At 44.9% G+C, this 25,892-nt stretch overlaps 1 protein-coding gene across 1 annotated transcript in view; it reads right to left on the reverse strand.

The window, feature by feature from the left end:
- INPP5A (inositol polyphosphate-5-phosphatase A) overlaps positions 1 to 25,892 on the reverse strand; it is a 448,685-nt gene that overhangs the window by 336,394 nt on the left and 86,399 nt on the right. Inside the window, exon 2 of the mRNA XM_044296965.1 lies at positions 15,348 to 15,389. Coding sequence (XP_044152900.1) covers positions 15,348 to 15,389 — 42 coding nt within the window. The remainder of the gene's footprint in view (positions 1 to 15,347; positions 15,390 to 25,892) is intronic.

Genomic DNA, 25,892 nt, shown 5'->3' on the forward strand with positions numbered 1-25,892 from the left:
GCATCTTGTCCCACAAAAAAAACAAGCCCCCATATGGCTACGTGAATAGAAAATAAAGTTATGGCTATTGTAAAGTGGGGTGGAATTTTTTTTTTAAATAGGCCCGGTCTTTAAAGGCGGTTAACCTCACAACACAGTAGAACATGGAATGCCTCGTCTAGAGCCATTAGGGCTGCAACGATTAATCGATGTAATCGATTATATTCGATAACTGGATTCGTTGTCGACGAATCCAGTTATCGAATAATCGCCGATTCGTTGCTATGCGGGCGGGCGGTCGCTGCATCTTTATTTTACCTTTTTAAAATGACGCTCCTGTAACAGCCAGGCAGAGCGGACGGCGGCGTAACGTCACTCACTCACGTGACACGCCTGCTCCGCCTCCTTCATTCATGAGGTGGGCGGAGCAGGTGCGTCACGTGAGTGAGTGACGTTGCGCCGCCGTCCGCTCTGCCTGGCTGTTACAGGAGCGTCATTGTAAAAAGGTAAAATAAAGATGCAGTGATTAGTCCGACTTATAAGCATCGGGGCCGGGGCTGTTATGGGGAGTGGGGAGGATCTGTCTATGGCACTGCTATGGGAAGGGGGATCTGTGCACTGTTATGAGGAAAGGGATCTGTGCACTGTTATGCCCATAACTGCGCCACCCACAGATCCCCCTCTCCATAACTGCGCCGTCCACAGATCCCCCTCTCCATAACTGCGCCGTCCACAGATCCCCCATAACTGCGCCGTCCACAGATCCCCCATAACTGCGCCGTCCACAGATCCCCCATAACTGCGCCGTCCACAGATCCCCCATAACTGCGCCGTCCACAGATCCCCCATAACTGCGCCGTCCACAGATCCCCCATAACTGCGCCGTCCACAGATCCCCCATAACTGCGCCGTCCACAGATCCCCCATAACTGCGCCGTCCACAGATCCCCCATAACTGCGCCGTCCACAGATCCCCCATAACTGCGCCGTCCACAGATCCCCCATAACTGCGCCGTCCACAGATCCCCCATAACTGCGCCGTCCACAGATCCCCCATAACTGCGCCGTCCACAGATCCCCCATAACTGCGCCGTCCACAGATCCCCCATAACTGCGCCGTCCACAGATCCCCCATAACTGCGCCGTCCACAGATCCCCCATAACTGCGCCGTCCACAGATCCCCCATAACTGCGCCGTCCACAGATCCCCCATAACTGCGCCGTCCACAGATCCCCCATAACTGCGCCGTCCACAGATCCCCCATAACTGCGCCGTCCACAGATCCCCATAACAGTGTCGTCCACAGATCCCCCATAATAGTGTCGTCCACAGATCCCCCATAATAGTGTCGTCCACAGATCCCCCATAATAGTGTCGTCCACAGATCCCCCATAATAGTGTCGTCCACAATTTGTTTTAATATGGCCTTTGAACATAATTTTTCAAGTAAGATCATGTAAACCTCTGTTTTGTAATTTTGTCGTTTTTCCCGATTAATCGTAGAAATTAATCGGCAACTAATCGATTATTCAAATAATCGTTAGTTGCAGCCCTAAGAGCCATCATGCTGTGCATGTACATTATGAGATTCCATGGGCACAGAAGCTTTGCCCTTGATACCAGGCAACTGGGCTCTTGCTGTAATGGCAAAGACCAGGCAGTTTAACACTTTAAATGCTCTTGCCAATAGCTACTGCTCCATCTAAGGCACTTGTCAGAAGAAGTGCTGGATGCCAACAGCAGTGACATTTTTGAGAGTTGAAAACTACTTACAAGGCCGCGCTTGGAGAAAGACCAAAACGTAATCGCTCGTTTATAGCAAAAGACTTTACTGCTGTGGAAAGGGTTACCCGTCTCCAGCACCCACCACACTTGAGATGGACTGGCCACCCTAGTCTTTGCAGAATGTGTTCATGAGAACTGAATTGCACGCCTGTGGTTAAGAAACCAAGGCTCACTGATGGATGCTGCATACAATTTATGACTAGGCGTATGCGCAACATCCTGCAGTCCCTGAACCTCAACTGAAATCTACACCAGTCCCTGGCTGGCATAGATTTCAGGGTTCTTCTATGTCAGAAAGCTAATAAATGTACCAGGGCTGGCGAAGCGGGAGGGAAAAAAAAACATCACTTGCGCAAGTTGTGTTAAAAAACATGCAATTTGAGACTTTTCTATGTCAGAAATGTTGTGTATCCTAATGGTAAATCTGGCCTAACGTCTCCTAGTAGAATAAAAATAAGAAAATAAAAATCCTAAGTAAAATTAAACAATCCCCCTCAGATATGCCTCACCCCCAAAAATGTAACAAAAACGGTTGGAAATTGCATACAACACACACAACATGGTACTACAAAACGTCGACAAAAACCAGAATCAATTCTACTTGAATCAGTTGAATCTACTCCAATGTATGTTGAATTCCCTCTCTGGAAAAATTCACCTGAATAGAGTCTAAAAAAATTTGGGTTCTAACTAATACAAATTTTTTAGAAAACTTTTGAACAAATTTTGAGTCGTTAGAATTGATTCACTCATCTCTATAGAGGGCGCGATTCTGTGCCCGTGACGGATTAAACGCGGAGGCCCGGGACATTACCTGTGCACAGGCAGGGGGCGAGCTGCCAAGGTGCGCTTTACTGCCATACTCATAACTATGCTGGACTCAAGCGTACAACATCCAGCAGGCTCTTCACTCCTCTCTTACATACAGGTCAGTAACAAAAAATAAATAAGTGACTGACTAAAGTCTTGGGAACCATAAGTTTTTTAATTTTTTTAATTTTTTTATTTGGGGGGGGGGGGGTCACTTGTTGGCGACAGCTTCTCTTTAAAAGAAAAAATATATATAGATTAAGAATTCAGAAGTTACATGAAATGCTTTAAGTAAATAGAGAAGTTGGAGTCTTCTGGTCTGGTGCCCAAACTGGCAATTATATTTAATACCAATAAGGAAATTCCAAAGAAAGTAAAAAGGAGGAAATTGCGATTATCTGGTCATTGCTTTAATTGAGAAACGTGATAAAACTACCGTAAATGTTAATCTGTAAAGAAATAACCACAGAACAAGTAATACGAACACAAACCCTCCCGAGAGCTATTCCTGTATTACTAGTACTATAAACAGTATCTGCATTAGAAAGCAGCCATTCATTAGGGACCTGCTCCATTATAAATAGCATTCCCGCGTCCGCACCACAGCCGCTGGAAACCAGCAGCAGAGAAAGCGAAGGATCTCACAACCCTGAACACCAGCGAAGGCTATAAACTGGAATTACCAGAAACAAAAACTGAAATGTTCATGACTGCCATTAATTAACATGATGATCAATTTTGCAGACTCATCGATATAAATGTCAATGATGAAAAGGGGCTCATTCAAAAACCCAGGCTAAAACATAGGCTAAGTGCCATTACCTGCAAGGATACATTGTAACAAGCCCGCACATTACACAGTAAATTCACACACACCAAAAAATAAAAATAAGTTTGCAATTCTTCTGTACGGGAACGTCCGCACAGGGATGCATAGGCTGTGGATTTGGTGCTGTTAATTTCCATTTTACAGCACCAGCAAAGTGGTTCCGATTTTAAGAAACTCTTTTTAAAACCCATACGCTGCCCAGAAAAAAAAAATGCCACGTAGATTGATGTGGAAATTTAGATCCACAATGTATCAATTTATGCTGCGTATATCAACCACGGATTTCACAATTTGCAATGCACAGGGTGAAGTCTACAGCAGAGGGCGCACCCTTAATCTCTTAGTTTACTTTGATTTGATATTGTCGCCAATTAAAAGGGGTTGTCCAAAAAGTTTTTTGTTTTTTTTTTATCCTCCCCAACGGTACCTTTGGAGAGATATACGCTTACCTTCTCCCGCCTCTCCGTTCTGGTTCCATGGCTTCTGGGCTGTCTTCACTGGACTTCTGGTCCCTGCCTGTCAACGAGTCAGATGTGTTGCTGCAGCCAATGGCCTGCCTCAAAGGGGACATGCCCCCAAATGACACTTGACCCCGCAATGTCACAACTGAGGCCAGTTGTTGGCTGCAGCAGCACACATGACCTCGTCAGTGTGGAAGTTTACAGGCAGGGACCGGAAGTCCAATAAAGACATCCTGGAGGCCAGAGAACTGGTATAGGGCAGTAGCGGGAAAGAAGCGGTGTGTGTGTGTGTGTGTCTGCGTATGTATGTATGCATGTGTTTGTTTGTATGTGCGTATGTATGTGTGTGCGTATGTATGTGTGTGCGTGCACGTGCGTGTAAGTGTGTGGTAGGGGGGTGTTATTTGAAAAAAATTCCCAGACAACCAATTTAAAACAGGGAAATATCTTTTCTCAGTGTCCAAAGATTCCAGCCACGATGTCGCTCCTGCTCCTCACTGTCCTTTGCCTAGATGCAAGGAGAATTCTGCTGCAATAGAAAGCAAAAATCATGGTTGTGTCCAGTATTGCAGGTTGGCTTCACCGATTTAAATACAGATTACTTCAATACTAGGTACAACCCATAAACAACTATGGCAAAAAAAATATTTGATATAATTTATATATATTAGGGCTGCAACGAGTACTCTACTAAATCAATAAAAATAAAAAATAAAGTGTCATGTGACCACGGAGCGGGAGTGAAGCGCTTGCCATTTCTCTCGCTCCGTGGTCTCCCGCTGTGCTCCGAATACTCCCCTTTCCAGCAGGGGGCCTCCAGACACTCCACAGCACGTCCATGGTCTCGTGCTGCACTGACTTCCTGACGTACGCACGCTGTGACCTGACGCGCTGTGTAACGTCAGGCGCAGAGCAGCGCGGAACGATGGAGTGTCAGCGGTGCCCCTGCTGGAAAGGTATGTTGGTGCGACTAAGGGCGGAGTGCACAGTGTCATACCAACCAATGATGCTGTGCACTCCGGGTGTCAGGAGGAGCAGGGGAGGTGGGGTAGCCACCTTTTGCTTTGATTACTGCTTTGCACACTCTTGGCATTCTCTTGATGAGCTTCAAGAGGTAGTCACCTGAAATGGTTTTCACTTCACAGGTGTGCCCTGTCAGGTTTAATAAGTGGGATTTCTTGCCTTTATAAATGGGGTTGGGACCATCAGTTGCGTTGAGGAGAAGTCAGGTGGATACACAGCTGATAGTCCTACTGAATAGACTGTTAGAATTTGTATTATGGCAAGAAAAAAGCAGCTAAGTAAAGAAAAACGAGTGGCCATCATTACTTTAAGAAATGAAGGTCAGTCAGTCCGAAAAATTGGGAAAACTTTGAAAGTGTCCCCAAGTGCAGTCACAAAAAGTTGTTATCAACGCTCAGTTCAGAAGCCTGCATCTCTGATGGTATGGGGTTGCATGAGTGCGTGTGGCATGGGCAGCTTGCATGTCTGGAACGGCACCATCAATGCAGAAAAATATATTCAGGTTCTAGAACAACATATGCTCCCATCCAGACGTCATCTCTTTCAGGGAAGACCCTGCATTTTTCAACAAGATAATGCCAGACCACATTCTGCATCAATCACAACATCATGGCTGCGTAGGAGAAGGATCCGGGTACTGAAATGGCCAGTCTGCAGTCCAGATCTTTCACCTATAGAGAACATTTGGCGCATCATAAAGAGGAAGGTGCCACAAAGAAGGCCCAAGACGATTGAACAGTTAGAGGCCTGTATTAGACAAGAATGGGAGAGCATTCCTATTTCTAAACTTGAGAAACTGGTCTCCTCGGTCCCCAGACGTCTGTTGAGTGTTGTAAGAAGAAGGGGAGATGCCACACAGTGGTGAAAATGGCCTTGTCCCAACTTTTTGGGGATTTGTTGACACCATGAAATTCTGATTCAACATATTTTTCCCTTAAAATGGTACATTTTCTCAGTTTAAACTTTTGTTCCGTGATTTATGTTCTATTCTGAATAAAATATATTAGAAGTTGGCACCTCCACATCATTGCATTAAGTATTTATTCACGATTTGTCTAGTGTCCCAACTTTTTTGGAATCCGGTTTGTACAATTTCCATAGTCATGAAAATAAAGAATACTCTTTGAATGAGACGGTGTGTCCAAACTTTTGGTCTGTACTGTATGTATTCTATAATACACTGTTATATGCATTTTTAATATTATAATCATGTACTTTTTATATTTTTGTGCTTGATTGTTTTAATTATCTAATAATCACATGTGTGGAATAAATATATGTAATTTGCACCATGAATTTGTCACTGCTTGAAAAAGGTTCCAAAGGGAGAACCGAAAAGTCTCATCTGGTGAAATAAACACGTATCTATTTTTGGTAAGTGCCGTGGAGTTTCATTTATAGTTTGACGGGAGGATCACCGCCACAGCCGCGGGCACCCCTCTTTTTTCTACTTTGTCCTACTATTGTTTGCAGTGCTGCCCAGCCGCTTTGACTAGATATATATAATATATATTTTATATTCTAATGCCAGAATCCCCTTTAAAGGGGTTGTGTTTCAAACCAGCATTTGGCTCTAATTACTTTTGTAATTGCATGTAATAAAACATTTAGTATAGCCAATGAGATATTCAACAAAATGTATCTGTATAGCGCCACCTTCTTATTTTTTGTCCGTCTCACAGCTGGTCGAACGTGCTCAGTTTAAATCTTCAACCAGCTACATGTTCTGTCAGAAGCTGTGGCAGTTAGAGAGCTGCACCAGAAAGGACACACTCCCTGATCTGCCAGGCTGAAGACAATCTAGCAGAGCTTTTGAAGCAGTGAATATGGAGATCTCTGGATCCGTGTGAAGTACAGGGCTGGTTCTAGCTTTGTTAAAAAGGTATTATGTACTATATGATGTCTGATTTTAATTTCTTACATCCATCATGGCATTACCCCTTCAAGGCTTCATACACATGATTATACAAGGACTCACAGAGCCATAATGGGGGAATTCGAAGGTCATGCTATACCCCTGTATTGCATCCCATCTTAGGGTACTTTCACACTAGCGTTATTCTTTTCCAGTATTGAAATCCGGTAAAGGGTCTCAATAACTGAAGAAAACGCATCCGTTTTGTCCTAATGCATTCTTAATGGAAGCAAAATATTCAGTATGCATCAGGATGTCTTCTGTTCAGTCCCTTGTACGGTATTTGATCGGACAAAATCCCGGAATACCACCGCACTTGCCAGATGCGGCATTAATTTCTATAGAGATGTATTAAATGCAGATCCGGTACCAAGTGTTCAGTAAATTGCCGCATCCGGTTTTCCGGTCTGCGCATGCGCCAGGATATAGGAGAGCTACTTTCTCTTTTGATCTTTGAATTTTTTTAAATATTGGATCAGTTAGTCCAGATGAGACTGATCCAGTATATCGCTGGATCAGTCTAACGGATCCGGAAGAAAAAGCTATCCTTTTGTAATCGGCTTGCCGGATTCTAATAACGCTAGTGTGAAAGTACCCTAACACTAGAATCCAAATTGATCTCCAGCATGCAGCATCTCATGCAGTATCGTATGGAGCATGCAAATGGCCCTGTCCAAAAGGCATCCCTGGACACAGAATAAAAAATATAAATCTATTTTTGCTAAAATACAACATGTAACAAAGCACCACTCCACATTTTACCCTCAATGCCTGGAAAACTATCAGAAATGGAAACCTACGTATTAGGGCCCATTCAGACGGCCGTAGTGCTTTGCAGAGCCGCAGAACACAGATACCGGCTATGTGCGTCCCACAATTTGCAACCATAACAGAAGCTGCCTATTCTTGTATACAATTGCGGACAAGCTCTATCTTTTCCGCAGAGCCGCGAAACGGAACCACACGGTGGGCTGTCTGCATCTTTTGCGGCCCTATTGAAATAAATGGGTCCGCACCCGCCCCGCAAAATGCCAGCACGGATGCGGACTCATTGATATGGCAGTCTGAATGAGCCCTTAGTGTTATGGCGAGGAAGTTTCACGAATGATTGATGCTGTGTTACTAAGGGCGAGTTCACATCTGCTTTGGAGGCTCTGTTCGGGGCCTCAGTCACAGATCAAAAAGACCAGACTAAGGCCTCATTCACACGACCGTTGCTTGGGTCTGCATTCCAGCTCCATTTTTTGCATCTCGGATGTGGACTCATTCACTTCACTGGGGCCACAAAAAATGCGGACAGCACTCCGTGTGCTGTCCACATCCATTGCTCCATTCCGTGATCCCGAAAAAATAAATAAAAAATAAATAAAAATAGAACATGTTCTATTCTTGTCCATTTTGCAGACAAGAATAGGCATTTCTATTATGGGCGCAATTTTCAGAATGCACACGGGCGGCATCCGTGTTTTGCGGATCCGCAATACACAGCACAGTCGTGTGCATGAGGCCTTAGGGCTCATGCACACGACCATATGTACTCTACGGTCCGTACAACACAGATCCGCAGCAATAACAGATTACATCCGTGTTGCATCCAATTTTTATTTTGCAGATCCATTGTAACAATGGAGAATAGGATGCGTTTTTTTTTTTTCCAAGCCCCATTGAAGTGTATGGTTCTGCATACAGACCTACGGTATGTGTGCATGAGCCCCAAGGCTGAGTTCACACTTATTTGATCAGTTATTTTCCTCAGTTATTGTGAGCCGAAACCAGTAGCGAGGCCTCCTCAGAGATCAGGTATAAGGGCTCATGCACACAAACGTATTTTTTGTCCATGTCGGTTATGTTTTTTTGACTTTCAATGGAGTTCATGACAGATCAGTCTTCGCTATGTAGATAATACAACAGGATCCGTTCATAATGGGTGCAGATGGTTGTATTATCAGTAACGGAAGAGTTTTTGCTGAACCCAGCAAAAACGCTAGTGTGAAAGTAGCCTCAGTGAAGTGTGAATTAAAAAGGTCCTTAAAAAAATAAAAAATAAACAGGATTCCAAACGGAAAACGAAAGGACTCCATTGTGGTCAATGGTGTCCGTTTAGCTCCGTTTGGGTCAGTTATGTGTCCTATTTTTCATTTTTCTGCTCCTCTAATGTAAATGTGAACGCGCTCCAACTTGTGCAGACGTTAAATTGTGAAAGTGTAGCCACAGCCATTATGGGTTTCTTCTGTTCTTCGGGGGCTTTAATTTGCCGATGAGCGTATACAGAAGCCATGAGCCATATGGGAATTTCTCATCTACGAAGGCAGCTGTTCCTAGTTTGTCCATAAAAACAGACACTTGTTTGCTTAGAGTGCAGCAAGTGAGTCCCAAGAGCCCTCCCGAGGGTTTAGAGGAGCAGATCACATTCGGTCATTGAGAGGATTAGCACTTCTTAGCCGTCTCAGACAAGTGAATGCCTACAGACGTGAGGGCATTCGGCACATGGACGGTGCCAGATTCAGAGGGTGTTTTCTGTTTACCTAAGGACCGATTCAGTTATTTCAAAAAGTTCTGCAAATAGCCCCGGTCACACAACAGACAGTGGAAAAAAAAAAAATGCATCTTCAGTCATGATGGAAAAAAAGAAAAGAAAAAAGGGGCTGTGGTTTGTGGTTGACTTGTGGTTTTCTCTATATACGTTGATAAAGCCTAAACTTGCTCAACTATTTTCCAGTGCTTTTTTGGCGTTCATCTCCGAGCCCTATTACGAGACTCCACACAGCAAACATTTTATGTATAACTGAAAACAAAGATTTCTTTCATTACAGCTTTGCTTGGAAAGAATGAATGGGAGAATTATCACACCAAAAAAAAAAAAAAAAAAAAAAAAGCGTCTGCCAAGGACTTAATGTACGTAATTTTAACAACAAGCAATAAGTAGCTAATAGCCACCCAGGGCAGTCTGAGGATAGAAACCGCTAAAATCTGCACATAGAAGGTTATATAAAAGTCTAAGACTGGTATAATGCGGTATGTCACAATGACCTGGAACCTGTGACAGACGGAGCTAATTTATAGTTTGTCTCCAAGGGAACCTGGAAAGCTTTTCGTTACTTGGTATGCAGTGCGGAGCCCGTACACTTCGCTGCTGTTGTGTCTTCCCTAGCAATTACTACATTTATTTTTGTAACTTCTGATGAACACATATTGCTCCGAGCGAAAAGAAGATTACACTTTCTTTAATAGCAAAAATCATTTCCATAACCACTTCAATTAACATATGCGCTGATAAGCCCCGAACATTTCTCTACCGCAGAGCTGGGGCTATGTGGCAATCTTGGCGGCGATTGCCACAACCGAATATCACTGCGTAGCAGTCCAGGAATTGAACTGAATTGGGTCACAAATTGCCGCGACCACAGAAAAGTTTAGAAAAATAAATAAATAAATTCCAACACGTAGTCACAGCCCCAATAGGCTTAGCAAGACCTTACTGGTTACATCTCAGGGTGGGGGTCCCAGTTAGGATGTTTTTTTTTTAGGTAAAGGGCCACTAAACCTGGTTTACAAAAGCATATCAGGATGCCCGTACATGGTGTGGCTTGGCCAAGGTATCTGCATGTGGATTAGTGCTAATTGCTAGGCTGCACCTATACTTGAGAGAGTCAAAGGGTTTGTCCGGGGCCTAAAAGCAGACCCTATGGTCCTAATAAGTGGGCTATAAAACAAAACAAAAAAAAACACAAGACAAACAAGTGACGTACTATACTAAGGCCTGTTATGGACCACAGCAGTCATTGGACCAAGCCATGTCCTAGTCTTGTGGGGACCATAAGCTTCCAGGTATTGGCCAACGTGGGCATGGTATGACCATGGATAGTTTTATTTATTTTTTGTAATGTTAGGACCATTTGGGGTCGACAGCTCCCAGGCTGCACAACGCCTTTAAGGCCCAAGCAAGCAAGCAATTAATGGAAATTAACAGTTTGCTCCCACTGATTCAGTTATGCTGTTCAGAAAAGATGATTAAAAGGGGTATTCTAATCTACGAGAATGTGGGCATATCACTAGGATATGCCCTCTTTGTCTGATCGGTGCAGGTCTCACCTCTGGGACCTACACCAAGAACGGAGAAGGTGGTGGCCGGAGGACCCTGGGGAACCAGCCACCACCAAGCACTTTCCCCATAGAAGTGAACGGGAGTGCACCACGCTTGAGCGGCCACCGCTCCCATTAAATTCCATGGGACCAACGTCGAGCCTCCACAACTTTCAGAGCTCCATTCTCAGTGTAGCTGCTGTACCCAGAAGTGGGACCCACAACTATCAGACAATGGGGGTATATCCTAGCGATATGCCCCCATTGTCTGAGATGGGAAAACCCCTTTAAGGTGAATGCATAAATTATGCTTTTTCACATGAACCAGCATTTGTTCGTTCTGATCAGATCAGTGACACCTTTAAACAGGGCGATTATCAGGAATGAGTGTTCTTAGAAATGCTCCATCCCGATAATGGGAGAGTGCTCTGGGCATGCTTTGTGACTTGTGCAGAGGTCGATAAGCAGAGAGGTGGAGGTGAGCCATGTCCATCACATATTGTTAATGGTGGCTCCTGCATTTTCTGCCTCCAGCTGTATGATCGAGGTAGTGCCTTTCATTGAAATCTTGCTTGTGCTAATAATGACATGACATACTTACCAACATTCTAGTTAGTAAATTTGTGGCATTTGAGCCCCCTTCCCCTTGGACAAATGTAACATCCCGGAGTACGTTACCAAACTTTCTCCCCGCTACAACATGTTAGGTGTATGTACATTGTCATCTTTGTAATTATATTGTCATTAATGTCATTTTATGCATTTTCCAGGCCTGTTTTATGTATTTGCTGTAATTTCCATGTGCACCAGCAGGTGGCAGCAGTATGTAGCAGGACCATAGCCAGTTTAGTATTGCTAGACTGGAATAGTTCATTCCAGTTTTAGCTTCCCCCCCGTGAGCAGAAGTTGGCCGGTCCCATGGGGAGGAGAAGGAAGTTGGTAGTGTACCAGCCACCCCTGCTGGGGGTAGGCTGTGTTAGTAGGAGCTCCCAGAAACAGGGATCCCAAGCCAGGATCGTGCCTCGGCTGAGGCCAAAGATCGCTCTTCCCAGTTCGAGCCCTTCAGCCTTGGCTGTGCACAAGCAAGCAGCACCTCCAGAACTATAGATCTCCAGGAAGAACCATTCCCTGCGGGCAGTACAGTGAGTACGTATCCAGAGTCCAGGAGAAGCCAAATTCCTCCTCAGCTAGTCAGGCCCATACCAAGCAGAAGACAGAGCAGAAGATAAATACCTGCCACATATTCTCCAGGCATATGATCAGAAGCAGAAGAGATATTGATCCCTGCCACATATTGCCAATACCCTGCTGGGGCCCAAGACTATTGCTGTTACTCGTATGGATTTATGCTGCCATCCAGTAAAGACAAGTTGGATTATATTACAAGTCTGGATATCATTTATTCCTCAATTACTCCTACTAGCCACACTCAATTTATTGCAAGTGAGCCAGGATCCAGGAGTCCAGCCGTACCAAGGTAGGAAACACAGTTGACACTATACCTACTATACACAGAGACCTTATCCCCCTCTGGCATTCCTCACCTGGTATGTGAATTTTAACATCTTCAAAAGGGCCCTGCAATAGTACCCTGCACACATTGCAATTAGCGTCACGAACAACTCAGACTCATACACATCTATCCTGACCCACTGCATATTTGGCCACCGTATCAATGTCCGGCTCGTTGCACAAACCACACCCATAGTTACATAGTTAATACGGTTGAAAAAAACAAACATAAATCCATCATGTTCAACTAAGGCCCCTTTCACACGGGCGAGTATTCCGCGCGGATGCGATGCGAGAGTTGAATGCATTGCACCCGCACTGAATCCTGACCCATTCATTTCTATGGGGCTGTGCACACGAGCAGTGATTTTCACGCATCACTTGTGCGTTGCGTGAAAATCGCAGCATTCTCCTCTTTGTGCGGTTTTCACGTAACGCAGGCCCCATAGAAATGAATGGGGTTGAGGGAAAATCGCAAGCATTCGCAAGCAAGTGCGGATGCTGGTGCGATTTTCACGCACGGTTGCTAGGAGACGATCGGGATGGAGACCCGATCATTATTATTTTCCCTTATAACTTGGTTATAAGGGAAAATAATAGCATTCTGAATACAGAATGCATAGTACAATAGCGCTGGAGGGGTTAAAAAAAATTAAAAATAATTAAACTCCCCTTAATCCAGTTGCTCGCGCAGCCGGCATCTCTTCTGTCTTCTTTTTTGCTGTGTCCAGGAAAAGGACCTGTGGTGACGTCACTCCAGTCATCACATGGTCCGTCACATGATCTTTTACCATGGTGATGGCCCATGTGATGACCCCCGTCACCACAGGTCCTTTTCCTGCACACAGCAAAAAAGAAGACAGAAGAGAAGCCGGGCTGCGCGATCAAGTGGATTAAGGAGAGTTTAATTATTATTTTTATTTTTTTTAACCCCTCCAGCGCTATTTTACTATGCATTCTCTATTCAGAATGCTATTTTCCCTTATAACCATGTTATAAAGGGAAAATAATATAATCTACAGAACACTGATCCCAAGCCCGAACTTCTGTGAAGAAGTTTGGGTACCAAACATGCCGATTTTTCTCACGCGAGTGCAAAACGCATTACAAGGTTTTGCACTCGCGCGGAAAAATCAAGCATGTTCCCGCAACGCACCCGCACCTTTTCCCGCAACGCCCGTGTGAAAGAGGCCTAAGGGATAGGTGGGGACGCGAATCCATTTCTGAATGAGACTAAGGGTCCATTCACACGTCTGTATGTGTTTTGTGGATCCGCAAATTGCGAATGCGCAAAACACGGACACCAGCAATGTGCGTTCCGCATTTTGCGGACCGCACATCGCCGGCACTCTCATAGAAAATGCCTTTTCTTGTCCGCAGACAATAGGACATGCGAATGCGGACTGCACAGTCTGGCCCCATTGAAAATTAATAGGTCCGCACCTGTTCAACAAAGTTGCGGAACGGATGCGGACCCATTTTGCAGACATGTGAATGGACCCTTACACAAGCCCCACCAATTACCAGCCCGGAACAGCCTGAATTTGCCCAGATTACCTCTTAGGGATAGTCCCTGCAGATTCAGGACTTTTGGCAACTATGAAAGTGATCTGCACACAACAGGAAGTGTCAAAACGTTTTATTTTTTTCAATACAGATATTGACAATGGAAAATTAGAATAAAACACAGCCAAAAACATAAAAAATAATGTTTAACAAAAACTGTATTCACGTAGGTAATAAACCCTTTAAAATATGCATTCTTTTTAAGGAAACCAACTTTGTTACATTAGGTCTAGAAGCCTTCTGTTAGCACTGCATATGGTCACATGACCTAACAAAAATGCAACATAAAAGTTAAAGTGTAACTGTCATTTTTTATTTAATTTGCAAGTTTTATTAGAGCTAGGCATGTATACCTGAGTTAGTCTGTACAGTGATTGTCAAGAGAACTGTAATTACCTTATAATAACAGCTTTCATTAAAGGGGTTATCCCACTTTGCATTTTCATACTTACCTGCTGCCAGCGCGCCGTTCACTTCCTGGATTCTGGCTGGGGGCGGGCTTGATCTTGATTGAAGTCTTCTCTCGGCCGGGCTGCGAGCTGGACTGAACGCGCACGCGCCATGGTGACTTATTCCTGCCCAGTGTAGTACAGAGTCAGCGTGCGTGTTCACGGCTCTGTACTATTCTGGCCAGGAAGAAGTCACCATCGCGCATGCGCGGCGGCGTGTTCAGTCCAGCGCACGGCCTGGCCGGGAGAAAAGAATGAGTCTTCTGCGTAAGCGCAGCCACCGGGATTCCGGAGAAGAGCGGTGGCCGTAACCAGGGGAGACCAAAATGACAACAATGAGGTAAGTGGGGATGAATTTTCTCCTAAACGGTGGGAATGGGTTAATCAAATATATTTACAAAAATTATCACTGTCAAATAATTAACAGATTTAACAGTGATCATTATGATGGGATAACCCCTTTAATGTCCCCTGTCTCTTTCCACTGCTCCCTTAAAAGGCCGTTGCTATGGCTTGTCTGTCTTCCTTTTAATATAAACAGAAGACAGAGGGGCGGTCCTTCACACTGCATGCCTGCATTAGGCTTCAGAGTGAGGAGGCGTGTCTCTCAGTAATTCAATCTGATTGGCTGGCAGGGAGCGGATGGCTACAGCAAGTGTGTATGGGAAGTGAGGGAAGGCAGTTTTGGCCTCAGAGAACTGGCAGAGGAGCCATCTTGTGAAGGTCCTTATATTGTAAATGTTTAAACAGCCGTAACTAAGAGAAAAACTCAAGGAAAACTGTGGTATGTGAAGAAACTAAAGATTCCTTTATGCGTAATGCTGCTGCAGCAGTAACATAAGCCAAAATAGATTTTTTGGATGAAAACATGACGGTTACACTATTTACTAACATTACACAGGCAAGACAAATTTATAATAATCAGTTTTCATACCTGATAAAATTCTCGCAGCCAATTTTTCTGAAGATTTTCTGTCTGAAACAAAAAAACAAAAACATATTTAGTAATAATTTATAGTCTTGACATTTAGTTCCACAGACGTCACTTAAAGCTGATAATAAAATGTCACAGATTCCGGTTTTATTTGCAAAGATACCACAGATTGCAACGTTTGACTAAATAGAAGTTCCAGTTACTAACCATTATATATGGGGAATATAATGCGGCATCTGCAGGTGGGAACATAGCAAGTCAGAAATACTGCCAGTGGGGAGGAGTGCAATAACTTCATAAAGGGAGCTGGGCCTGATAGAGGGTACATTTATATGGGTTCAGCATTCATTGTCTGCCTTTTTCAGACTGATGATCTATCCTTTGAATAGGTCATCAGCATCTTATTGGCAGGGGTCTGACACTCAGATGCTGGAGAAGGCAGCGCCCGCAGCTTTATTTTGGTGGGCCCAATCTGGAGATAGGAGCGGGTCCTACAGCTGGAACCCACACCTATCTGACATTGGTGGCATATACCGAGACAACCCTTTAATTCTAGTGATAGTCATCACTCACAGTAATCAAATAGCATGTCTTCACAAAACTGCTTTAGAGGGATTTTTTTTTTGCCATTTTTTATTTTCTGTTTGCAGATTTTTTGGAATTCTGTTTCCTGAAGATGATTATGGCGGCATCTTCCCTGAGCTGTTCTTCAACAGCATTTAGAGAATTGCTTTACAGCGGCCACCATGGGCCATAGACATAATGGACAGGAGGGGGCACCACTGACATCTATGGGTGAGTTTTCTAGGCATGCTCTGTGACCTTGTGCAGAGGTCAGGGGGGAGTAGATAAGCTGCGATATCACCTGTTGTGAATGTTGAATCCTGTGTCATCACACAGATATGGGTGATATGTCATTTTAATCCTGCCTGTGATGATAGTGAGATGACTGCTTTAAAGTGACACCTATAGACCAAGCAGTCTTTTTAGGTTTTAGTGTCCAGTGCAAAAATTGCTGGATATTTGTTAAACAGATATTGACATGGAAAATTAAAAATCCCCACCAAAAATTCTTTAAACATATGGGCAACATAAAAACATGATTTAAACAATAGGTCACTTTTTGATGAAACATTCCTTTGAAGCACAACATCAGAGATTAAAGTCTAAGTCTAGAGTCCAAAGACAATGAATGGGACAGCAGTGCACAGGGGAACAGGACATTTGTTGTGATCTGGGAGTACCCCAGCAGTCAGAACAGGGGGTTCTTACTCCACATGGAGTGGCAGTCGCGCACGTCTGCTGTCACTCTATTCAACTCTACGGGAATCGGGAGATAGCAGAGCCTTGTACTACATCTCCTGCAGTCCCATAGCGAATGAATGAGAAGTGCACAAGTGCGACCTGACAATCCTTTTATACAGGGGGGAAATGGGACTCTTGTGTTTCATGGGGACCACAGAGGTCCGACCCCCTCTGAAAAACTTAAAGACGATAATCAAATAAGGCCGCATGCACACTTCCGTGGTGTGTTTTGCTGTCCACAAAACTTGGATCCGCAAAACACGGATGGCTTCCGTGCGCGTTCCGCAATTTGCGGAACGGCACGGACAGCCTTCAATATAAATGCCTATTCTTGTCTGCAAAGCGCGGACAAGAATAGGACATGTTATATTTTTTTTGCGGGACCGCAAAACGGAGCTACGGATGCGGAGAGTCCATCTTTGCAGCCCCATTGAAGTGAATGGGTCCGCATCCAAGTCGCCAAAACGGCGTGTGCATGAGGCCTAACCCTGGGTTCAGACCTGAGCGTTCTGAAACGAGCGCTCTGTATGCGCGATTGTAAACGCCCGTACATACAGAGACAGGCGTGCACACATTGTCACGCGTTCCCGAATATCTATGTACGGGAACGCGCGACAAACGCCCCAAAAAAAGCTCAAGAACTTGTTTGAGCGTCGGGCGTTTTACAGCGCGATCGTACGCGCTGTAAAACGCCCAGGTGAGAACCATTCCCATAGGGAAGCATTGGTTTCTCCTTGTTGAGCGTTTTATAGCGCGTAGGAACGCGCTGTAAAACGCTCAGGTGTGAACTTAGGGTAAGAGTAACGTGCACTCTATGACCTTGAAGGAAATTTGGAGGTTTGCCTCAATGAACCCTGTACATGTTGAGAAATTAGAAAACACACAGGTAATTAATTCACACATAGCAAAAAAAAAAACTGATTAGTCATATGAAACCTTCCTAAAAGTAGAACATTTCCTCATCTTCCCTAACCATAGCTCAGGACATTACGACTACAACAAGACTGTAGAAATTCACACCGGATATAAATTATCCTAGCATGGAAACGTAATGAAACATGACATCATCTGGTGTGAGAAATAAATCCCAATTATTTTACCAACATATACAGCGAGATGACTGGGATGGCACCGCACACGGCGGCTGGGTCACTGCCAAGTGTTTCCTTGCCTGAAGGCAGATTCCGAACATTAGCGATTTAGATATAAAAACTTGGAGGAATTCCATAATGAACCTGGATTACCCACACCTTTAGACTTGTTCCATAAGAACGCCACATGCTAACGTCAGGAAAAGTAACCCTATTTAACTGGGGGTTTGAAATGTTATTAGCTGCTAATTACCGTAGCTAAAAATCCAGTCTAAGGGTACTTCCACACTAGCGTTGTTCTTTTACGGTATTGAAATCCGGTAAAGGGTCTCAATACCGAAAGAAAAAAAAAATCTGTTCAATATGCATCAGGATGTCTTCAGTTCTGTCCCTTGTACGGTATTCGACAGGACAAAATACCGCAGCTGGCTACTGTATTTTTCCAGCCAAAATTCCGGAAAACGATTGCACTTCCACTGAAATGTATTAATGCCGGATCCGGTACCAAGTGCAGCATTCGGTTTTACAGTCCGCGCATGCACAGTTCTTTCTAGCTGTGAAAAAAATTAAATACCAGATCCGTTATTCCGGATGATACCGGAAAGACTGATCTGTTATTTCAGCGAATAAGTCTAACAGATCTGTATCCATAAAAAAATATCTCAGTTTGCATACGGATTTCCGGATCGGGCAGGCAGTTTCCCCACAACGGAACTGCCTGTCTGAATCTAACGCTAGTGTGAAAGTACCCTAAACAACCTTAGTCAGTTAGCGCTGAAAGCATTCTGTGCATGCGCGGATAAATGCAGCGGAACCTCCTGTATCTGCGCATGACATGAATGCTTTCATCATCAACATAAACGGGATGTGTCCTTTTCTATGCAGTCCAGTGACCGCTGCCATCTTGGTGGTGTCCGTCAGCATCCACTGTTTACACAGATGGTATACATGACCCCGAAGCAGAGTCAGAGCCCATAGGTTTATAATGTTGCCCCTGCAACCTCTCCTTATACGTCTGTTTAAGGCTACTTTCAAGCTGGCATTTCTGGGTCCGCTTGTGAGATCCGTTTCAGGGCTCTCACAAGCGGCCCAAAACGGATCAGTTTAGCCCCAATGCATAAGGATCTGTTCAGAATGCATCAGTTTGCCTCCGTTCAGCCTCCATTCCGCTCTGGAGGCCGACACAAGCAGTGTTTTGATGTCCGCCTGACGATGCGGAGCCAAACAGATCCGTCCTGACTTACAATGTAAATATATATTTATTTTTATTTTAATTTTTTTTGTTCATGGCAATGCAAACGGATTTGTTCTGAAACAGATACAAGCGTTTCCATTATCGGTGCGGATCCGTCTGTGCAGATACAAGACGGATCCGCACCTAACGCAGGTGTGAAAGTAGCCTTAGCAACTACCTGAACTCACAATTCTGGGGCATATATGGTCATGATAATGTTGGGCCATTCCTTTATTTTTCCTGCTAGAAGTGATGAATTTATTACCAGCAATTTGCAACGAAGGTCCAGATGGATGTTACCAACTGGGGGCGGGCAGGGTCCCTGCACAGTCTGACATTATCTGATAAGTGCTGCCAATGTCAGACTGTGCAGCGACAAATCCCCCCAACTAGTAACACCCATCTGGACCTTCATTGCAAGCAGCTAGCAATTCGTTCATAACTTCTAGAAGGAGTAATAAAGTAATAGCAAAACAGTAATAAGAATAGATGTTACAGAATTTATTTTACACGGGGAATGCAAGTAGTTACTAAACCAGACAAGTTGGGAGAGGTGACAGCTCCTCTTTAAAGACTTTATTTAACTTCCTGCATACATCTTACTTTACAATATATTGTTATAGTGACAAATTATGGGTGAAAATGATGGCTAACGGCTGGGTAAAGATAACTAGCGCATAATAACAGCCCATTAACTATAAAGGAGAGATCGAATTTGGAAGTGGATAATGGTGACATTTCAAACTGCTTCATTACTGCCTTGCCCAGCTGGCGTCTGCTGCCTTTGAAGTTGCTTCTTGATAAATATTCACATACTCAAAGGCAAATGCTGAAAGTTGGAATCCGAGTTAATTGTATGTACATACATTACAAGAGCAGCAACGCTAATTAACATGCAATACATTTATGTAGAGCAGGGCCTTGCAGAAATGGCTTTGGGGTACGAAGAGCTGTTTACTTATCATAGAATAAATATTAACATGTTAGATCTCAGAGAGTGAAGCGACAGAGCTTATTAAAAGGGGTTTAATCCTAGAAGTTAGCATACAGCGGGTCCACAATACACGGGCACCGGCCGTGAGCATTCTGCATCACAGACCCATTCATTTAAACGGGTCCGCAATCACGGAGACTGAGAACGGAGGCACGGATCGGAACCCAGTGGAAGCACTACGGAGGAGTGCTTCGTGGCCTTTCTAGCCGTGCCTCCGCACCGCAGAAAAGTAGCGCATGCACTACTTTTTTGTGGTGTGGACCGTCGGATGCGGATTGCGGACCCCATTCATTTCCTAAATCATTTCACATATGGTTTAAAAAGGGTGTAATATGTTGCTAGGCTTGCTTGGCCTTTCCTGCAAGTCAAATCCATGAGAAAAGAGGCTGCTGCAGCCCACCTCCTGGTAGGGGACAAGGCCGGCCGCTGCAGCCCACCTCCTGGTAGGGGACAAGGCCGGCCGCTGCAGCCCACCTCCTGGTAGGGGACAAGGCCGGCCGCTGCAGCCCACCTCCTGGTAGGGGACAAGGCCGGCCGCTGCAGCCCACCTCCTGGTAGGGGACAAGGCCGGCCGCTGCAGCCCACCTCCTGGTAGGGGACAAGGCCGGCCGCTGCAGCCCACCTCCTGGTAGGGGACAAGGCCGGCCGCTGCAGCCCACCTCCTGGTAGGGGACAAGGCCGGCCGCTGCAGCCCACCTCCTGGTAGGGGACAAGGCCGGCCGCTGCAGCCCACCTCCTGGTAGGGGACAAGGCCGGCCGCTGCAGCCCACCTCCTGGTAGGGGACAAGGCCGGCCGCTGCAGCCCACCTCCTGGTAGGGGACAAGGCCGGCCGCTGCAGCCCACCTCCTGGTAGGGGACAAGGCCGGCCGCTGCAGCCCACCTCCTGGTAGGGGACAAGGCCGGCCGCTGCAGCCCACCTCCTGGTAGGGGACAAGGCCGGCCGCTGCAGCGACGAGTATCACTGGAACCATATTTTGGCCTGATTGACAGATACAATGCTCCTGCTTACAGCAACAGAAATTCCAATAAATATAACTTGGACAACACCTTTAAAGCAAATTTTTTGCATCGAGGATTCGTTTGTGTCATGTGACCACGGAGCGGGAGTGAGGTGCTTGCTACTACTCACCGCTCCGTGCTCACCCGCCGGCCCGCACCGCACTGTCCTCCTGACACATCGTCAGGACATACTGCACATATGTGTGCACTATGACCTGAAGCTGCATGACGTCAGGGGCGATAGTGCAGCGCGTGGAGAAGACGACAGAGGAGTTGTGGAACAGCACCCCTACAGGAGAGGCAAGTATTAAAGGGCTGCTAGAGACTAGGAGTGGAGATGGTAGCAATGTGGGAGCTGATGGCACTTGGGACTGATATTTTATAAAAGGAAAAGGCTCTTTTTTTAATTCGTTTTTTTTTCTTATTAGAGTACTCGATTCATCATTGGATTAATCGATAGACTACTTGATTACTAAAATATTCGATAGCTGCAGCCCTAAAACTGCCTAAAAGAAATTGTCTGTTGCCCATAGCAACCACTTACAGCGCAGATTTCATTTTACCGAAGCAGTTTAAAATATGAAAGCTGTGTTGCGATTGGTTGCTATGGGCAACACTGGCAGTAACTGTGGCCCATACATGCGTGTACTGGCCCTAGGCCTAGAGCATTGTGGCCTCCGATCCAGGCTGCTGTCCACCAGGACTGTACGCTTTCCCATGGAGGCAGCTTAATATTTGAAATAAAAATTAAATTGTAGCATGTACAAGGGTGTTAGTAAGTATGGATGAACACTATGACGAGATAAGATTTGGTCATAAATCACAACAAATCCATTTCTTAGTATGGAGACTGGTGGAGTGCTGTCCACGGCACTCCCATAGAAGTAAATGGAGCTACATCGAATTACAGCTCCATTCAGAGAGGGGACTCCGCGACCTGCGGTCAGGTGTCGTCGCCTACCCCCGCCCCCCCCGGTCACCAGATTTATATTTTATATATATTTACCTATCCTGTGGAATAAATCATTTTTAGTGGGATAGCCACTTTAATTTCAATGGGAATTATGCAACAATTCATTTCTCCTTATGGAGGCGCTGCAGGGAAGGAGAACATTTGATGCACCACAGAATGGCCCACCATTTACTAATCCTGTAAATGTAGATCAAAATGTGCTGCCAAATTTATCAGTGGCAAACACTGCGTGATAGATTTGGCGCCTCATGACAGTAGCTGCTTTGCTTTGATAGCAATGTCTATAAAACAGACTGAAAATCACGGAACTATGGGTCGAGCATGGACGGATCACAGACAGCATAACAGACGGAGCACAGGCCATGGTGTTCCAGACATGGGATAAAAGGTCATACCCCTACCTACTTACAATACCATTAACAATATAAATACATTTTCATAAATTGGCCACGGCTTTTATTAATAAACATTAATAATTCAATTTAAACATTCATTTAAACTCTGATAAAAAATAAATAAAAAGATACATGAGCTCAGCCATAAGCTCAAGATCAAATGGAAGATTTATCAACAACTCATACCCCATAAACTTTCAACACAAGCCGTGACCCGAAAAACAACATATTGGGAGGGCGGGTGGGGCAGCGATGATCTTCTCTTCTCAGATGAAGTAACGTCCCAGCTTCTGCTGTTACCCCCATATTTATTCCCTCAAGTCCCTAAGCCATAACCAATCACAGCCTTGTCACCAAGGCAAAAGAAATACGAATATCCGGCACAGTCATTGGCCAAACTTTTAACCAATAGAATAAAGGTTGCCACACCAGGGCAAAATTGCCCAAGCGTTGGCAACCCCAATCAATCTGCCCGGAGATGGCAACACTAAAAATGGCGGGAAATATTCCTGCTAAAGCTATCAAGGTAACAGACATAGGGATGACCCTAATCCCATGTGGATCCCTCCTAAATGTGCGGGATCCTACCATTCCACGGACAAGGAAGTACAAATGAGCCCTTAGTCCTATTTCACACCTGCAGGCGCAAAATTGCGGTTCTGCAAAACACAGATCCCGCCTGTGAGCGTTCCGTGAATTGCGGAATGGAACGGGTGGTCTGTTACAGAAATGCCTATTCTGGTCCGCAAAACGGACAAGAATAGGACATGTTCTATCTTTTTTGCGGGGCCATGGATACGGACAGCGCACTGTGTGCTGTACGCATCTATGCAGCCCCACCGAAATGAATGGGTATGCAATTTTGCGAAACGGATGCGGACCCATTCATACGGTTGTGGATGCAGCGAGAGGCAGAGAGGTGGCCAGCAAATAATCCACATATCCTATTACTGGGATGTCTGCAGTGCTGTGATCAGATAGCACAGAGGACCCCGAGCTGTGACGCCTCTGCACAACTACAACTCCCAGCATGACCTGCTAACACTGATCTAAATAACCCTCTTCCTTCGTTAATTTAACATGTGCCACTTATAAAAGATGGAGATTTACTACAGCCCTATGACATTTTCCTCCCATAGTTAATAAGACCAAGTTAATGCAGCCTTAGCAGCAGAGACATTTACCATAAGACCTATGATATTTCAATGGAGGTTTCAGGCATCAGACTATTGACAGATATGACATAGATGAATACGTCCTACTGTCGCCTAGTCCCTAGGGGTGAGCAGAACTTCACCTACAGTAGATGAGACTGAAGTAACGAGTGGTTAAGAAGTCATTGAAGATGCTGGAAATCATCACTCAGGGAATGTTCATACAGCTAAATATAATGATAGGGGCTTGGCCTGAATAGGCTCTGCACCTCATGGTGCCATTGAAACATAGGTTGCTAGGGGCTTTGGGTTTTCTGCCCTTTTCCCCTTTTGTTCCCTTGTGTTTTTTATCTTCCCCAGGTGAGGTAAGCCAGCTGGATACCGGGCAGCTTCAGGATTGGTCAGTTGGGCTGAAGGGCCAGTGATTATTATTGGTTAAGTCGGTTGCTGTCTGGTTGCTGGGCCTTGTTCTATTTTTATCTAGGTCCTGGATTGGTTGGCGGAGAGGTTCGGCGGGAAAACTACCTATTTAAGAAGGTATCGTACCTGTGGAGATCAGTCGCTGTGTCAAGAACAGAGAAGAGGCTTGTCCCGCCCACCCTCCCTGATTTTTGTCGCGGTCTTTGTTTCTTTTAAGGTAAGTTAGTCGCTCAGAATCCCGGGTGGATTTAAATTAATTCAGTAAATGGACGTGAATATTATTAATTTGGTTTTATATTGGTTTAAATGGTTGAGTTATGTAACCCCCAATAATTTAATAAAGACCGCGGCCTTTTCATCCTTTTGAAGTGTTTGTGTATTATTAATTATTTAAGAAGTTATTGTTGAATATGGCACCATTGGAAAAATCTGACATGCATTTGCCATGAAGACCATGGTAGAAATCTAAGGCAGACCCTCTGATTTCTCCTGCAGATCCGTAGTTTGTCATGCCACGGATATGACCACGTTCCATGCAGATTTCCACTGTAAACACCAGCCAACTGATTTCGGTAGAGAATATGCACCGAAAGCCAAATGAAATTTAAAGGGAATATGCCATGATTGGTGTAAAATATGAAAATCAGACATCATACAGGACATGACAATCTCTTTCTAACAAACCTAGAACCAGCCCTGTACCTCACATAGATCCAGTGCCGATTCACAGACCAATTTTTATGTGATGCCACAGAAGCAGGCTCTATGTTGTTCGTGATTATGGATCCCTCATGCACTTCTAGTCTACAGATCTGTAAAGACCACCAACAACATGGATGCCATTTGTGCTTGGTCCTTGGTTTTTATGGATAGTTATTAGAAGATTCTGTAGAAAACTATTTTCAGCCTTGCAGTGTCCGTGACACATGGATGGCACATGGACCAAACTCTGATCCTTCAAGGATGAACCACCGGCCATCTTTATCACAGATGTCATCACTGACACGGATGCTAGCAGCAGGCACGCTTTTATTAGTCTTAATTAGTGTTGATCAAGCACCAAAGTGCTCGGGTGCTCGAAAAGAACACCTCGGGATGGTCGGGTGCTCTACAGAGCACCCGAGCACAATGGAAGTCAATGGGAGAACCAGAGCATTAAACCAGGCACCCCCTGCTCTGAAGAGGGGAGGGTATCTGGTTCACAGGAAAAGGGCAGAAATTTATGGAAACCCCACCGAAATGGTTCGGGAACACTGTGGGGAATATGTCTAGATGCATCTTGGACTCCCAGGACGCTGCTGCGAACGATGTTGTCTGAGTAGTACGCCACTTTTACAGACTGACAATAATACACACAAAACCAAAGATAAAATCGATTTTAGAGGAAAAATTGTTAGGAAACATTCTTTCCTGTATATTTACTTGTATATAAAGTGCAAGTGCTGCCAAAAATTACAAGGAAGAGGCACTCCGATACAACCTGTATATCACATAAAGGAGGGCCTCATTCACATTGTGGTACAATTGTTCATGCCATGTTTGGCATGAACGGAACGGAACCGGCACTCCAATACACCCTTTATTACATATAAAGAAGGGCATCATACACACCGTTGAAAAATTATGATTGATGGCCTGCTAGTGACCCTCAAAAACATTAGGGGCGAGGGCCTGCTGCTGAGCTGACCCTCTAAAACATTAGGGGCGAGGGCCTGCTGCTGAGCTGACCCTCTAAAACATTAGGGGCAAGGGCCTGCTGCTGAGCTGACCCTCTAAAACATTAGGGGCGAGGGCCTGCTGCTGAGCTGACCCTCTAAAACATTAGGGGCGAGGGCCTGCTGGTGACCCTCTAAAACATTAGGAGCGAGGGCAGCCTAATAAGCATGTTGATATGATGGAGGAGGAGAAAAGGAAGATTGAACCATATACCCTTTTTTTGTGGTGGAGGGGTGTGCATGGGAATACAGTGTATTCAATAC

Source organism: Bufo gargarizans, chromosome 6 (assembly GCF_014858855.1).
Source record: "Bufo gargarizans isolate SCDJY-AF-19 chromosome 6, ASM1485885v1, whole genome shotgun sequence".
NCBI classification, from domain to species: Eukaryota; Metazoa; Chordata; class Amphibia; order Anura; family Bufonidae; genus Bufo; species Bufo gargarizans.